Here is a 17,960-nt window from a genome sequence, read left to right on the forward strand (position 1 = left end):
CCCACCTCCCCCCACCCGGGACTAGGGATTGAAGCGGCTTGAGGCTCAGTGATGAGTAAGTTAACTTGTGTCTTTTTCATTTGTGATTTAATCTAGGACTTTAGAGCTAAAAGAGATCTTAGAAATTTTCTAGTACAACTCGATGGCTAAGGAGGACTTATCACAGAGTTTCATAAGCAAGGAAAGAGGCTTATGAAATGATGCACAGCACTGCACTGTATTTGTCGAATAAACAAATTTATCTATCCTGTTCCAATTCTTGATTCTCCCTAGCAATACTGCTGCATGCTACAGGAATGTTTTATCACGATCTTCTGATTTTAGCTCTAAAGTTGTGTGTCTGTATAATTTTCCTAAAAATGAACATTTTCATTTATGTTTAAGTCTCTGAACCAAACGTTCTTTTCCCCCTTATATCACTCCCCACTACTTCTTTCTTTCCAAACAACCAGGGCAGGCCGTTTTAAAAACTAGGTTTTTACCTTTCTAAGTATATTGCTATTGCTGCTGTAAGAAATTACCAAAACCTTCGTGACTTAACCCAGTATCCTATAATTCTGGAGGCCAGAAGTCCAGAGAGGGTCAGCAGGGTTGCCTTCTCTGCAAGTTCCAGCAGAGAATGTCTCCTTACCTTTTCAGCGTCTAGAGGCCACCCGCATTTTGTAGCTTGTGGTCCTGCCTGACGCTGACCTCTGCCTCCATCTTCACAGATCCTTCTCGTTCTTGACCCTCCCGCCTCCTTCTCAGAAGGATCCCTGTGATTACATTGGGCTCACCTGGGTAACCCGAGCTAATCTCCTCATCACACAATCCTTAACTAAATCACGTTTGCAAAGTCTCTTTTACCAAGTCAGGAACATAGTCACATATGACACATTAGGATGTGTTACAGGCATAACTTGGAAATACTATGGCTTCATTTCCAGACCACTGCAGTAAAGTGACTATTGCAGCAAAGCGTCACGTGATTTTGGGGGTTCCCCAGTGCATATAAAAGTTACTGTAGTCTGCTAACTGTGCAATAGCATTATGTCTAAAAAACAATGTATACAACAACTGAACACACACTTCGTTGCTAAAACATGCTAACCATCACCTGAGCTTCAGCAAGTGATAACCGTTTTGCTGGTGGAGGGTCTTGCCTCGAGGTTGATGGCTGCTGACTGAGCAGGGCAGTGGCTGCTGAAGACTGGGGCGGCCGTGGCAGTTTCTTGATATTAAGACACTACTGAAGTTTGCTGCATCGATGGACTCTTCCTTTATGAACGATTTCTCTGTAGCATGCAATGCTGTTTGATAGCATTTCCCCCACAGAACTTCTTTCCTGAGCTGCTTTATCAACTAAGTTTATGTTACACTCTAAATCCTTTGTTGTCATTTCAACAATCTTCACAGCATCTTCCCTAGGAGTAGATTGCATCTCAAGAAACTACGTTCTTTGCTCACCCATAAGAAGCAACTCCTCGTCTGTTATAGTGTTATCATGAAACTGCAGTAATTCAGTCACATCTTCAGGCTCCACCTCTAATTCTAGTTCTCACGCTGTTTCCATGATACCTGCAGTTACTTCCTCTACTGAAGTCTTGAACCCCTCAAAGTCATCCTTGAGAATTAACTTCTTCCAAACTCATGTTAATGTTAATATTTTGACCTCTATGACTCATGAATGTTCTTAATGGCATCTACGATAGTGTCTTCTTTCCAAAATTTTTCAACTAACTTTGCCCAGATCCATCAGAAGAATTACTATCTGTGGCAGCTGTAGCTTTACGAAATGTATTTCTTAAATAATAAGACTTGAAAGCCAAAATGACTCCTGATCCATGGACTGCAGGACAGATGTTGTGTCAGCAGGCATGAAAACAACATGAATCTCATGGTAGATCTCCCTCAGAGCTCTTCGGTGACCAGGTGCATTGTCAGTGAGCAGTAATATATTTTTTTCTGGGTTAAGAGTCCATTTTAATTAGATTCAGTTACTTAGAATCAGTTCATCTCAAAACATTTGTGTATTATCAAAGAAAATATAGGCACTTCCCTGGCGGTCCAGTGGTTAAGAATCCGCCTTCCAATGCAGGGGACGCAGGTTAGACCCTTGGTTGAGGAACTAAGATCCCACATGTGGCGGGTCAACTAAGCCCACGAGCCAAAAATAAATAAATAAATAAAAATAAATAAAAAGAAAATATAAATTACAGTTCTCAAAATTCAAAATCAGTGAGCAGTCAGATTTTGAATGGAATCTTTTTTTCTGAGCAGTAGGTCTCGACAGTGCGCTTGAAATATTCAGTAAACTATGTTGTAAAGAAATGCGCTGTCATCCAGGTTTTGTTGTTCCATCGCTAGAGCACAGGCAGAGTAGATTTAGCATAATTCTTAAGGGCTATACAATTTTCGGGATGGTAAATGAGTATTAGCTTCGGCTTCAAGTCACCAGCTGCATTAGCACCTAACAAGAGGGTCAGCCTGTCTTTTGAAGCTCTGAAGCCAGGCACTGACTTCTTTCTAGTTGTGAAAGTCCAATAGCGTCTTCTTCCAATAGAAGGCTGTTTTATCTACATCGGAAATCTGTTGTTTAATGTAGCCACCGTCATGAATTCTCTTAGCTAGACCTTCTGGAGAACTTGCTGCAGCTTCTACATCAGCACTTGCTGTGTCACCTGGCACTTTTATGTTATGAAGATGGCTTCTTTCCTTAAACCTCATGGACCAGCCTCTGCTGGCTTCAGATTTTTCTTCTGCAGCTTCCTCACTTCTCTCAGCCTTCAGAGAATTGAAGTGAGTTAGGGCCTTGCTCTGAATTAGGCTTTGGCCTAAAAGAATATGTGGCTGGTTTGATCTTCTATCCAGACGATTGAAACCTTCTCCATTATCAGTAATAAGGCTCCTTTGCTTTCTTATCATTTGTGTGTTCACTGGAGTAGCTCTTTTACTTTCCTTCAAGAACTTCTTTGCATTCACAACTTGGCTGACTGGTGCAGAAGCCTAGCTTTCAGCCTATCTCGGCTCTCCACATGCCTTCTTCATTTCTAGCTTTTTTTTTTTTTTTTTTTTTTTTGCTGTACGCGGGCCTCTCACTGTTGTGGTCTCTCCCGTTGTGGAGCACAGGCTCCGGACGCTCAGGCTCTGCAGGCCATGGCTCATGGGCCCAGCTGCTCTGCGGCATGTGGGATCCTCCCAGACCAGGGCACGAACCCGGGTCCCCTGCATCAGCAGGCGGACTCCCAACCACTTCTCCTCTGCATCTGCTCCCAATTTGCGAAAGAGACTCAAAGTTCGACAAGTGCTCTCCAAAACCTGACCCGTTTAATGCTCACTTCCCACCTGTCTGCTCTCACTAGTAATGCTCCTCCTTTCCTGCCCTGGCCTTTTGCCTAAGCCAGCACTTCTCTCTGCAGATAAAGAGAGTATCTTGTCCGGACCGCAATGTCTACCTGTTGTGTGTCAGTCTTGACCGAGCAGGTGGAGGATGAAACTGGACGAGGAGGGAGATAGCTGGAACGTGTTTTCACATTCGTGCACATGTGTAAATGTAGGCAGTGATGCTGGGAGGGGTGAGTGGCTGGGATCATGAATGGCTAAATAAAGAACAGGCAAGTTGTCAAAAGTGGTTATGCAGTCATTTCTGGGTCCTAATATACATTAAGGTAGAAGTTGGTGTTGGCCCTATGAGGTCATTGATCTGAGTGGTCCCTGACCCATATCAGCCCCCCAGAAAGTGTCTGACAGAGTAATGCAAAATTATGTTCCAAGGCAGCATACTATACACATGAACTAGGGCAACTACTTCACTGTCCATTACAAGGGACCAGTTGAAAAGAATGGCCCAGGTAAGTGTGACTCTATCACCTGGTGCAGATTCTGGATGGTGAATCAGCTCATGTTCATTTACAAGAAAAATAGTTCATTCAAAACGTTTAATATAGCAAGGTCATCTAATCTTTCTTTCGTCTGCCTGACATAAGTTAAAATATAAACTTTAAAGGGTAACAAACCAAAAAACAAAAGAGAAACTGAGCCTGAGAATGTAATTATGTCATGCCATGGTAAAATTCTATACACTCTAGAAGACTTACTCAAAAAGTTAGGTTTTTCTTTCACTGTAAATCGCTCCCTTAGAGTAATTATTCTGACACTGACTGTTTCTTTTTAGGCTGAGGGCCTGTTGCAGTTCCAGAATTCTTAGGGTAGATTCAGGCTAAAAATAAGACATGGGAAATGCAATTCAAGTGTTCTGTGGCTGGGTAATGTTTAATCACACTGAAGTTTAATAGCAATGAGAAAAACATATTACAAAGCCACAGATATTCATAGAAATGAGTAATTAGGAAAGCATTCATTTGAGAAGTCTCTAAAGTGAAGCTGTCCTTGAACAAAAAACAAAACAAAGAAAAACGGAGTTTGAGAGTGTGTCAGGAACTATCCTGAAATAAAAATATTTGAGTGTAAAACTGACTTTCTAGAAAACTAAAAGTGCTATAACTTTGCCTTATATGATGAATTGTTTTAAAGTGATATTAATTCACCCATTAAGGTAGAATAATAACTATAAAAGAACTTATTATTGATTGTGTCTATGCTCTGGGCTCAGTGGTAATTCTTTGCATATATCAACTTATTTAATTCTCACAGTTACATTATGAAGTTGAGATTACTCTTATCTTCACTTTGCAGATGACGGAATGGAAACTTAATTGAACTTAATAAACTGCCCATATTCAGTTGCCTAGTAAGTGGTAAAGATGAGACTTAACCCAAGTCTTCTTACTCCTTGGTCTGCCCTTGTAACCACTATGCTGGTAGAGATACCCAAATATTCTAAATACTATCAGCATTCACATTTCTAAGAAAGTACAAGCAAGCAACCAAACAAAAGCAATAGTAAGTTATCTCTTGTAGTTACGGGTGGTCATTTCTGTTAATAGTGCAGACCAGGTAGAAATGTGGACTAATACCTGCTTCATCAGTAAGAATTCATCTATAAATCCTGGTATTCTTGCTTCCTCCCTAATTCTCTTCCCTTCCATTTGTCTCCATGGTCCAACCCATAATTAACTATGTGTACATTGACTCGTGGTGAGAGCCATGACTGCAACCTCACTTTTATTAACCAAAATTGGAATCTGAAGCCCCAAATCCAAGCCATCTGGAAAGTGACAGGGAAGGTCACAATTATAATGGAAGACAGGAAAAAGGAGGAGAATGAGGGAAGACATGGCACATTAAAGCTTTCAAAATACTGTAACTGCTCCACCAGCTGGGACCGTGTCTCTTTAGTTAGTGCTTTTTGGATGACAGGAGTCTATAGCTGTATCCACTGAACCATGGCTTGCTCTATCAGCAAGAGCTATCATTTACGTTACATTGACGTTTTACCACAAGGCAAACTTAGATTTCCCAAAAGGAAGTGTCCTGAGACATTTGCTCAGTTTGAAATTATAGGCCAAATTAGACAGGCTTACTAAATCCTTGTCCTTTATTACTGTGATTCTGAGGTCATATGACAAGGCTCTGCCCTTCCCGTGCCCAAGGATAAATGTGGGCATGGCTTTTATTCCTGTGCTCCATTGCAGCTGAGTCCCTCAAAGGGCACCAGATAGGGCTGGCCAACTAACACTCTTGCATCATCTGTAGCATCTGTAACATCAGAGGCGTTACACACAAGCCTATTGAATTTGAATCTTTTCAGGAGTATTATTAAATCACTTATGTAAAAGTATGGTTTTTTTTTCTATTAAAGGAGGAACCATTCAATATTAACAGTTGCTAACATAGTAAAAGAGCAAAGTTTAGAATGAATTTATTTTGTACACAGAGATGAAGCAGAGGTCCTTTGAAACCTGGTTAAGCAATCATCCCTGGAAAGTCCACCTTCTGGGAGGCGCTTAAGCTGCTACACCAGGACCTTGGCTGCTGAAGTGGTTCTGAAACTGTACTGAGTATCAGAATTGCCTGGAGGGCTGTGTACAACATGCCTAGCTGGGAACCCACACCCCTCCTGGAGAGTTTTGAACAGTAGGTCTGGGTTGGGCCCTGAGAATTAGCATTTTTAACAAGTTCCTAGGGGATGCTGACACTGCTGGTTTGGGGACTACAACCTGGGAATCCCTTGATGTGACAGAGTTTATTTTGCCACTCACAAGCACAGAATCTTACTAACAAAATCTTACTAACAAAATCTTATTCAAAATTCATTTTGAATCCAAAGGCAGGAGAAAAACCAATTTCCCTGCTCAAAGCAGTCAGGCAGAAGGAGTTCCCCATTACTCACAGGAGGGTCAGCCTTTTTGTTCTATGTAGGTCTTCAGCTGATTGGATGAGGCCCACCCCCATTAGGGAGAGCAATCTGCTTTACTCTATCTACCAATTCGAATGTTAATATCATCCAGAGACACCCTCCCAGACACACCCAGAATAATATCTGACCAAATATCTGGGCACCCTGTGGCCCAGTCAAGTTGACACATAAAACTAACCATTACATGGGATTTTCTTAAAAGTCTGACTACAGAATTAATGCACAGGGCACATGTTTTATTTGGTAAGGAATAAAGGAACTTCTAAATTTGAGATTCATATTCTAGGTCAATTATTTGTATAGCAAAATACCATCTGGTCTGTTATAATTTAATATTTGCATTCTACCAATCTAAATCCTAACTAGCTAAAAATTTGCAAGACTAAATTAAACAACACTGGAAAAAAAAAAAACCCAAATCCAAAAAACAAAACCTAACTGTGGAAGCAATACCACACCACCAAGATTTTGACGTTCTCTCTTTTGCCTAGGAATGCCTTTCACACATTTATTACTGCACAGATCATTATTACCAAGTGTTAAAATGTACAAAGTGATCCTGTGTATTTTTTAATGTGGGTAATTGGCTGATTCTCAGTCTTTGCTGTAATCATATATTAAGTACATAATGAACAGCTGTTATCACATAGAGCTAGATAAAAAATCAATTTTTAAAACTTGTTTCCCACATCAAAAAACTCCCTTGGTTGAAATTTTGCTAAGAATCAAGTAGATAAAAAGATATGTATACATCTTTTTTAAATCATCTATTATGGCCTGTTGATAAACTAAGAGGCAGCAAATAACTATGATTTTAGCTTTTTTTTTTGGAAAGACATAACTTTTCATCTTGGGAACCACCCAGTTAAACATACAATTTCAAGGTCTCAGTAGAGTTACTGAGTTGTTAGCCTTTGTCATTCCAATCCAATTAAATAAAATGGATGAAATACTCATTATGAAAATTGCATAAAAAGGCAACAAAAGAAAATACTAAGTGGTTCAACAAAATCATTACTGATATAATTACTGCTTTGTGTAAAGTCAAATTTGCCATGGTAATGATTAGAAAATATTGTGACACGAGTGTGGATTTTTTTCTCAAGTATATTGTTTACTGATTTTTTGGACAATATCCATCAGTCTACAGAAGAATGCCCTGTCTCCAAAATGAAGTACAAGCTATTCAGCAAACAATACTAATATTAACCAGAATCACCATTACTTAGCATTCAACTGGGAGCAAATAGAAAAAAATGGAAATTGCAAAACTTCTACGTAATTTTGCTGATGCCAAGTCATGGTAAAGATTATTCTAAACTTGCTTAACACGTTCCAATGTATGATCATTCAAATTAATTGTCATGTTTTGATGAATAGATCATGTTTAAATGACAAAGAGGTTAATGTAGTATATGTTTTTGTTTTATCAAAAGAATGTTATTAGTTTGTTAATAAAATTCTGTACTTGTATATGGCAAAATGAACTCTGTTGTATCAAGAGATGCCCATATTCGGCTCTGAATCAGACACAACTTTGGCTTTTCCTGCCAGCTCCCAGGATCTTATGGGTGTACCCTGCTTTGTGGGCCATTCCTGACATTCTTTATTAGCTTTCTTTTCTTTGATAAGCAAAGAAAGCTTATGAGAAAGCCTTGAGAGTGAAGGTACTGTAGGAATAATCTAACCTTGAACTGCCTCTGCTTTATACACAGTGCAAATCATGTGCTAAGCCTGGATATTTTAACTATTAGTTAAAAACAACTTGGAACATAGCTTACAAATTTCCAAACTGCTGCTCCAAAGAGTACTACTCCCCCTCTCTCACCAAGCAACAACTGACAAAAGTCAGTTCTAGGAACAGATGTACATACCAGTGAACCTAGAGAAGCAGGAAATGAAGGCAAGAAGATGTAGACAATAGAAGAGGTATTATACAATTTAAACAGTTTTCATATGAGAGACCCAGGATGAAAGGGACTATATTTCATCATGACCATGTTCCCCCAAGTAGCAAATTCATAACCATCGCCTGTGCTCCATAAATTCTTACAATTTTAATATAAAGTAAAATGCCACTATAAAGTATTTTTGCGTGGTGCTTTGCTTAGGTGGTAGTTCTAAGCACAACTTTGTTTAAAAAAAGTACAGGGTTGGGCTTCCCTGGTGGCGCAGTGGTTGAGAGTCCGCCTGCCGATGCAGGGGACACGGGTTCGTGCCCTGGTCCGGGAGGATCCCGCATGCCGTGGAGCGGCTGGGCCTGTGAGCCATGGCCGATGAGCCTGCGCGTCCGGAGCCTGTGCTCCGCAACGGGAGAGACCACAACAGTGAGAAGCCCGCGTACGGCAAAAAAAAAAAAAAAAAAAAAAAAGTGCAGGGTACATTTTGCTTATTTTCGGATAAAAGGGCCTGTGCTGTGTATTTTCTTTTTACGATCAGGGGTTCTGCTTGTGAAAATCAAAGCAGGTCAACAGCAGAGGAGCCCATTTATTTACTTCTAAAATCTCTACTGAATATTTTAGAATGTTATCCTATGATTTTAATTGCACCATCAATCAGCTTGGTCTGCAAGCCGTGATTAAGGGAAATTCATTGTATTCCAGTGAATGCTTTTTTTGAGCTCTGTGCTAGCCATTTACATTCTAGAGATGAGGAATTTATGATCCCTGCTTTTATTAAGAAGCTGAGTTCAGGGAAAGGGCCGGACATCTGCTGTTATCTTTATTTCTAAATCATTTGGAGATAAGGTTGTAGGACACCTTGGAAGGAAGATGGTGTGGCCTATGCAACAGAGGACCCCAGTGTGCCACCCCTTCTTATTCTCCCATGTGTTGGGTTGAAAGAGGGGAGAAAGAGGGGGAGATGGCAGATGGGGGTAGGATGCACGGGGATTAGGGCTGGTGGAGGGCAGTCTGAGTGAAAACAATTTACTGATTTTGGATGTCTGTATGAGCCTACTTAGTAGGGTGTTTATCTAATCTCAGTAAAATCTAAGTACAGTGAGAATATGGGCTCCTATTTGTGGTGAAGCTACCTTTAGGACCCAAGCCCTAAATGAATGATAAGTAACATATTTTAAAAGAAACCATTATAAAGCCTCTCTTTCTATTTTAAAGGACAACATAGAAGAACAAAATGGAAACAACGCTATTTTGGTTGATACTTTCCACCCTTGGGTGGACTCTCATCGATGGATCTGAAATGGAACGGGATTTTATGTGGCACTTGAGAAAAATACCCCGGCTTGTCAGTGAAAGGACCTTCCATCTCACCAGCCCCACCTTTGAAGCAGACGCTAAGATGGTGTTAAATAAAGCGTGTGGCATCGAATGCCAGAAAGAACTCCCGGCTCCCAACCTTTCTGACCTGGAAGACTCTCTCTCATATGAGACTGTCTTTGAGAACGGCACCCGAACCTTGACCAGAGTGAAAGTTCAAGGTTGGGTCCCTGAGCCACATGAAAATCTCACTGCCCAGGGAGCACCTGTGAGGAGAAAGAGACAGGTGTACGGCACTGACAGCAGGTTCAGCATCTTGGACAAGAGATTCTTAACAAATTTCCCTTTCAATACGGCCGTGAAGCTCTCCACGGGCTGCAGTGGTATCCTCATCTCCCCCAACCACGTCCTAACAGCTGCCCATTGTGTCCACGACGGAAACGACTACATCAAAGGTAGCAAAAAGCTAAGGGTAGGGTTGTTGAAGATGAGAAATAAAGGTAGTGGCAAGAAACATAGAGGTTCTAGGAGGAACAGGAGGGAAGCAAGGGGTGGTGCTGGAAGAGAGGGTAGCAGAGAGAACCTGAAGGAGAGCGCCAAGGCCGGGAGAAGGAGAAAGGAATCTGCTCGGGGCCAGAGAGCCGCTGACGGGATGCCCTCCTTCCAGTGGACCCGGGTCAAGAACACCCACATCCCCAAAGGCTGGGCTAGAGGAGGGAGGGGAGATGCAGCCTTGGATTATGACTACGCCCTTCTGGAGCTGAAGCGTGCTCACAAAAAGAAATACATGGAGCTGGGCATCAGTCCCACCGTCAAGAAGCTGCCCGGCGGAATGATCCACTTCTCAGGATTTGATCACGACAGGGCAGATCAGTTAGTCTACCGGTTTTGCAGCGTGTCCGATGAATCCAATGATCTTCTCTATCAATACTGCGATGCCGAGTCGGGCTCCACTGGCTCTGGGGTCTATCTGCGTCTGAAAGATCCGGACAAAAAGAGATGGAAACGCAAAATCATTGCGGTCTATTCCGGCCACCAGTGGGTGGACATAAACGGAGTTCAGAAGGACTACAACGTGGCCGTGCGCATCACGCCCCTCAAGTACGCCCAGATCTGCCTCTGGATGCACGGGGATGATGCCAGTTGCACCTACGGCTAACGGATCCCTGAAACGAGGTTGTGGATGACCTACATTGCAGAGAAAACTGGTTCTGATTACTCTAGTAAAGATCACTTCATAGGTTTTGCTTGGACTTGAACCCTATCCATAGTATTTCAACATGTTTATTTTTTCAAAATTAGGAGCTTTTCATACATTTTTAAAAGGTGTAGGTACGCATCCTACAATTAGATGGACACCTCAATGCCAAGTATATATTCTCCTTTACGTGGTGATAAGTTTCATTGGTGGGAAAATTTTTGTTTCTTTCTGCCTTGTTAAAGATTAGACACTCTTTAAAATTTCAAGCTGGTATCATAAATAATATGATCTCTCAATGCACTAACTCTCAAGGTCCTACTCTAAGAAGAGGCCAATAGGGTGCCGGTTGTGTATTCACTGTGAAACTGCACATACAGAGGTGGACGACTAGAATCAAGTTTGAGACAGTTATAACACAGTTTGTACTACTCCGAGGTAGACCCATTCAGCTCATGCCCTCCATGTTTATATTGTGTTTTCCATTGGGTCTGAGAAACTTTAGGTTTTTTTTTTTTTTGTGGTACGCAGGCCTCTCACTGTTGTGGCCTCTCCCGTTGCGGAGCACAGGCTCCGGACGCGCAGGCTCAGTGGCCATGGCTCACGGGCCCAGCTGCTCTGCGGCACGTGGGATCCTCCCGGGCCGGGTCACGAACCCGTGTCCCCTGCATCGGCAGGCAGACTGTCAACCACTGTGCCACCAGGGAAGCCCTCTTTTTTTTTTTTTTAAGAATTACAATGAACAGCAAGCTTTATAAACAAAACTATTAACAGTTTTACTGCTTTAAAAAAATACCAACTGAAGTGTTATTATTTAAGGGAGAACTACTTTGTTCTATGAAATAAATCTAATTTAAAAACAGGGAAACTGAGACATTTTAAGATCTCAAGTTTTTATTTAACTAGTATTCAGAATATGGACTTTTCAAGTATGCGTAGGAAGACAGTTCCAAAGTTAATAAATGATCAGGTGTTGAAAGCCACGTCATTCTATACAGCTACACAGTCTCCTACGAATGAGGTGTTATAGTTTGAGACAAGGAATTCTATCGTCTTTTTTAAGAGAAAGCCTTTCTTCCCCTTGACAAAGTTCGCTTTTCTTAATAGGGCCACAGACATATTATTTTGGTGAATTCTCTGATTAGCGATTTTGGATATGTCCCTTTAACAAAAGTGAGTATAATTTATGAATATAGTTTTTAAAAGAAAGTTCTGATCGTTTTCATTAGGGACCAAGGCGGTGCACACACTGGGGCCATCATGGCAGCCTCAGCAGACAGAGTCCAGTGGCTGCCCTGGGGCAAAACACAGAGTAGACACTCAATACATATTTCTTGAATGATCAGATATTTGCTGAATGGTTGTACAAGCGGTTTAGGTCAGGCCATTATGTTTAAAGGGTTTTAGTGATTTGTAATTGAGTGCACTACAAAATTCAGGAGTTGCAGACCTTATTTCTGGGCTGCTCTTCCTGGTAGTGTCTAGGGTACACGCTCTTCTCTTGGGACACACCCAAGTCATTGATTCTGCCTGAGTTCCAATTTATTTTACTTGTTATTATTTTCTGTAATAAGGGGAAGTTATACCCTTGACTAGTATGCAAAGGAATACATGATTAGATTATGTTAAAAAGTGATTTTGTAAATGGTGTTGAAAATAGCTGAAATTTAGCACAAGTTATATTCTTTTATAATGTGAATCTGTTAAAAATCATTCAATAAAAATTTTTAAAATAAATCAACTATCACTCTTACTGTATTTGTATATATGTTTTACATACAAGGTTTTAGCCAGTATTAACTGCTTATTTAAAAAAATGATTCTACTTAATTCTAAGCACATTTTGCTGGGAAGTATTTTATCACTGGTGGTAGTGGAATAGGGCTATTGTCTCAAAAACTTTGATCAAATCTTTTTTGGGGAAACGTCTACATGATCACTGCGACTAAAAATGTTCCAAGGTGAATTCTGCACATTTGCACTCTTGCAAACACACATGCATTCTTCATCTTAGTTTCTTAGACAATAAGTCCTGGGTTTGAGTCAGTTTGGAGGAATTTATGGTGCTTACTGTCAACAGTTTGGTTCTTATTAAGTTCTGAATATACATGATTTCCTTAAAATCACTGTATAATATACTTTTCAAAAATATAAAATTTTAGCTCATTTTATTCACAGAGGTTTGATTCTCTCATTTTCTTCTCTTTCCCAAGAGAATCATGGATCTCATATGACCTATTTAGGACCACTAAAATGTACTACCTTACTCAGAAAGTTTTACTTCACATACTTCTTCTGTTATGCTTATCGGATTTGAAATAGAAAATTAATTTCAATCCTCTTAGCTAAACAATATACCCACACACACATATGTTGTCTACTGTGTGTAAAGGATGATACTGACTTATTGCTTAGAAAGACTTATCAATGGGTGAATTTAAAGAACTATTTATAAAACAACTGAAACTTAGAATTATGTTTTTTTCTTTACCCAAATAATACATTTCATTTTATTTATGTTTTTTCTTGCTTAAATCAATAACTGTGTGGGCAGAAGAGACATTTTTCCTTTTTTGATATGTTTCTAGTTAAATCCCAGATATTCACTTTGAAAAAGATTTAAATATATGTATGACCAAGATCAGAGTTGTGCACAAATCATTACCTTTTTGTTTTTTCAGCTTCAAAACAATCTTTTTAATAAACTGATTTTTCTAGCTTTCTTCAATGGCCAAATCATAAAGTTCAGAGATATTTAGGATATTTGGTCTAATTGGTGGTGAAATCATGTTGTCATTATATGGGGTCAGTGTATAGGCAGATTCACAATTCTTTATCGATTTGCCATTCAACTAAGGGGAAAAAAATCACCCTCAGATGTTTTTTTTTTCTAAATAAAGTCTAGGAGGGCAATCCCCTGTCTACTTCTTTCTGTATTTAATAACTGGCAGTTTGATCCAGTTAGTGAAACTGTCTAGAGCATGGTGGCCACAATAACTTGTGATCCCAGTCCAGGCTAGTTTGCTTTACCCACAGTCCAGGTAATTCTTAATCAGCTTGGGATGCCGTAACAAAATACCATAGACTGGGTGGCTTAAACAACAGAAAATTATTTCTCACAGTTCTGGAGGCTGGGAAGTCCGGCAAGGTAGGTTTCATTCTGAGGCCTCTGATCTTGGCTTGTAGGTGGCTGCCATCTTGCTTGTGCGCACATGACCTCTTCTTTGTGTGCTCCCAGAGAGAGAGAGAGAGAACAAGCTCTTTGGTGTCTCTTCTTACAAGGGCACTAATCCCAGCATGAGGGCCCCACCCTCATGACCTCATCTAACCCTAATTACCTCCCTAAGGCCCCATCGCCCAATACTATTGCATCAGACGTAGGGCTTCAACACATGAATTTGGGGGGGACCCAAACACTCAGTCCATAACAAGCATCTATTCTAAACCCACAAGTTGCAACTTGGGCCAGGCCCAGGGAACTCATAAAATAAAGCAGTCAGCAGGGGAATGAGGCAATGGGGTATGAATGGAAGCCCAGGCCAACCAATCTCCTTCTCCTCAGTTTCATGATCATTATCTCAAGTGCTTATACCTGACACAGAGGAGGTGATAAATACATGCTTAAAAATAACACCCAGAATTCCTTGAGGCTTACTCTTTCAGGGCATTATCTACTCTGCACTGCATGATAAGGCTCCAAAATATTATACTAGAGGTATTATCTTAGCCACATATTGTATATAGCACATGTTCAAATAATGGGGACGTTTATTTGTAATGAGAATTTTAATATCAGAATATTGTAGCATGGCATAGGAATCAGACATTTGCCATGTTCCCTACTGGTTTGGGTATTTCTGATAAAAATGCCTTCAAACTGAGGAGTGCCAGGGTCCTGTAGTTATGCCTCATCCCCTGCTCTGCCGTGTAAATATTTTTTTTAAACATCTTTATTGGAGTATAATTGCTTTACAACGTTGTGTTAGTTTCTGTTGTACAACAAAGTGAGTCAGCTATACATATACATATATCCCCATATCCCCTCCCTCCCACCCTCCCTATCCCACCCCTCTAGGTCGTCACAAACCATAGAGCTGATCTCCCTGTGCTATGCAGCTGCTTCCCACTAGCCATCCATTTTACATTTGGTAATGTATATATGTCGATGCTACTCTCTAACTTCGTCCCAGCTTCCCCTTCCCCCATGCCATGTAAATATTTAATCAGATAATCTCTGCTTCAAAACTTGCCTCTGAAGTCTTTCGTTTCAGCAATATTTTAAAATTTCCAATAACATGTTAAAATTCATTCACTTTTCTCAAGCCCCGGGACAAGTAGTCTGCTTAGAATGTCTACTTTAATCCAGATTGCAGTCACTGTGACCATATGATCCATTATTGCCTTCCAGTGTGGTTTTACCAAACTGAGACAATATGATCACATTTTAATCTATATTTGTAAATGTTTTACTAGTAGTAAAACTGACATTTATGCTTTTGAAATCCTCTGTGTATGCATTCATATACTGAAATGTGTATAGTATATACTCTCACACGTGGCACAGATGAGAGCAAAACTCTGGAAACTGTTCACACAAGTGAATACAGATGAGTTTGGAAAGTTCCTCTAGCCTTTTGCTCAGCATAACGACTACTCATTTTTTTTTACTCATCTCTGTATTTTACATTCAACTTCATCAGTGATTTGTAATATACCATACGATTATCATCTTATTTACCCAGAATTTCCTTTGCTGGTAAGTACAAGTATCCAAAATATAGCAAAAATATTAAGCCCCAGATATTATCCTCTGATAACCGAAATGGATGACAAGAAATGATTTTTACTCTGGAAATAATCTTAACAAGTTTGGTTATCTCATTTCCTAAACTATACTTGAAAGCAGCTGTCAAGGCAAGTCTAGATCAGTCCCCAAAAGTGACAGCCTGAGAGAGAAGATGCAGACAAACTACTAAACTAGTAAAACAACAACAACAAAAACCAGTTATTAAAAACTACAAAATTAGTTGTTTAGAGCTGCTGAGTTTCGGAGCAGTAGCTATGCGACCCATACTAGCTTGTGAAAGCCTACCAATGTATGTTATGTTCACAATGCTGGCTGAATAATTGATATAAAATTTAGTTATGGTCAGTATGAGTTTTGTAAGGTGTTATAGAACATTTTTCATAAAAAAGCTTAACACACATTTTTAAAGCTTTGTTAAAAGAAGAGAAAAACATCAGTGGTCTACAGAATCAACTTGCTTCTGTACCAAATGAAATTCTAATCTCGAACGTCAAGAAGAAAATCTTTCCCAGATGTTTTATTATACCCCCAAATCCTTAACCATTAAAATATTGGTGATTTTGACTGTTGAGGAGTGTATTGAAAGTTGAGCATTAGCCATACAGCTGCACCCACTTTATGCAAACACATCACACAGGTATAGCAACTCTGGCGTATTGGAGAAAATTCAGGACGTGGAATACAATAGCTTTAATTGTCTAATCCTAGTAGACTGCCCTGAGTGAAGTAAATGGTCACCAAATACAATATGCTGATAATTGCAATCAGTATTATAAAATGATAGAAATTACCTCCTATAACTGAAAGAAAGATTGGAAGTTCCTAAGGGCAGAGATCAGCAATCAATCATCCCTGAAGAACTAGTGTGAGGGTGAGTGTGTGCTGGTGCATGTTTTGGGAGGATTGGGGTGTTGCAACTCTTGTTCTCTGAAACGGTCAGTTTCCCCTTCCCACGACGATGTTACTCTTAAACCTCCAGCTTCCTGGGGTTTAGCCAACAACACAAGGTTTTCCTAAGAACTGCCTATTAAGGAACTACTCTCTTCTCAGCTAGATAAGCCCTCTAGGGGCTTTCCGAGAGTAATCCTTAGATGACTGAGGCTTCTGGAAAATGAGAAGAAGTCCCCTTCTGTTCTAAGCACGTTCCGTTCTTCTCCTCTTAACTGACAGGAGTAAAAACTGCAATTCTGCGTTCCTTAGGATTTAAACTACAGCTACCAACCCAGATACCAGATCACAAAACAACATCGATCTCAGCATATAGGAGAAAAGAACAGACTAGTATACAGTACAGAGATCTGAGAGGACACATTCATTTTTTCCCTCAAAACTCCTTTAAGTTGATCAGTTGTTGGAAAAAATTGCAGCTAACAATCTTAGAAGATGCACCTTTTAAACTTTTCAACAGTTTTTCTTTACAGTACCTACAAAAGTGCCGTTTAATTATGTTTTTCTCTTAAAAATCAGAGGGGGCTTGGTGCCAAGATTCTACTGCCAAACAAAACTACCACTTTATCAAGCAACTGCCGAAAGATAAAAGCGTGTTATTTCTAAGACAGAACCAAATTTAGTATTCTGCCACTGTACTTGGAGCATTTACTTTAAAAGGCTCTCTTTGTGGCCTGGGAAAATAAGCAACATCATTGTACCCACCCAATGGGCAGTGGTGCCACTTCCTGTAGATGGTACGTGGTTGATGTGGCTCCATGGACAGATGTCCTGGGCACTCACTGGTCCAGCATCTTTCCTGCACATAGCCGCCAAATGAAAGCTTGGTTTTTGGTGGAAGCTAATGTATCATAATGCCATAGGGACCACCTTTTTATGACTAGGAACTACATGTCTCAAGTTTTAGACTAGATGAGACAAAATACTCTCCATGTCTTTCCTATTTTGAAGACTTTAGAAATTTTCTCTTTTGCTGGAATTATCTAGAACGTTCAAATAGAGCTACACCCTGTGAGTCCACCAGATTTATGACATTTCAGTGGTTTCCAAAGTTGGTTGCTCATCAGAATGACCTAGGGAATTATTTTAGAAAGATTGTTTCCAGGGCCCCACTGAGATCTACCTTGCAGCCCCTAAGAGTGAGGCCCAGAAATCTATATTTGATAAAGCTCTCCAAGGAATTATGATGTTCATAATTTAGCTTGATTTGGGAACCACCATGAAAACCTATCTTCCCTAAATTAATTGTTCTTCCAGCTCCTACACTTTCCTTCTGTGCACAATTATGTTTGTCTTTTTCTCCCCAATAAAATGTTTTCTCAGTTTTACCTATCTTTATATTTTTTCCTGTAAATTATCTTAAGTACTTTGGTAAGGAAAGTGGTGGTAAAACTATCAGACACATAGATGGTATTCTTTTCAGTATTTTTATAAAGCGGAAACACATTTTAGCAATAACATTGTCAAATTCTGTTTTATGATGGTAAGAAA

The 17,960-nt window shown here is 40.0% G+C and overlaps 1 protein-coding gene across 1 annotated transcript; it reads left to right on the forward strand.

The window, feature by feature from the left end:
- The first annotated feature begins 8,913 nt into the window (after nt 1–8,913).
- PRSS35 (serine protease 35) lies at nt 8,914–14,568 on the forward strand. Its single transcript, XM_089906132.1, has one exon. It carries the CDS (start codon nt 9,434–9,436, stop codon nt 10,673–10,675), a length of 1,242 nt encoding a protein of 413 aa, XP_089762258.1. The 5' UTR covers nt 8,914–9,433; the 3' UTR covers nt 10,676–14,568.
- Nucleotides 14,569–17,960: the final 3,392 nt, after the last annotated feature.

Source organism: Delphinapterus leucas, unplaced genomic scaffold (genome assembly GCF_059928025.1).
Source record: "Delphinapterus leucas isolate spDelLeu-1000000601 "Yukka" unplaced genomic scaffold, BTC_Dleu_Yukka2 spDelLeu_asBTCV2_sq72, whole genome shotgun sequence".
NCBI lineage: Eukaryota > Metazoa > Chordata > Mammalia > Artiodactyla > Monodontidae > Delphinapterus > Delphinapterus leucas.

Excerpts from the sequence above, each read along its gene's own strand:
- PRSS35 (XM_089906132.1), top strand. The coding sequence starts at position 9,434 with ATGGAAACAACGCTATTTTGGTTGATACTTTCCACCCTTGGGTGGACT.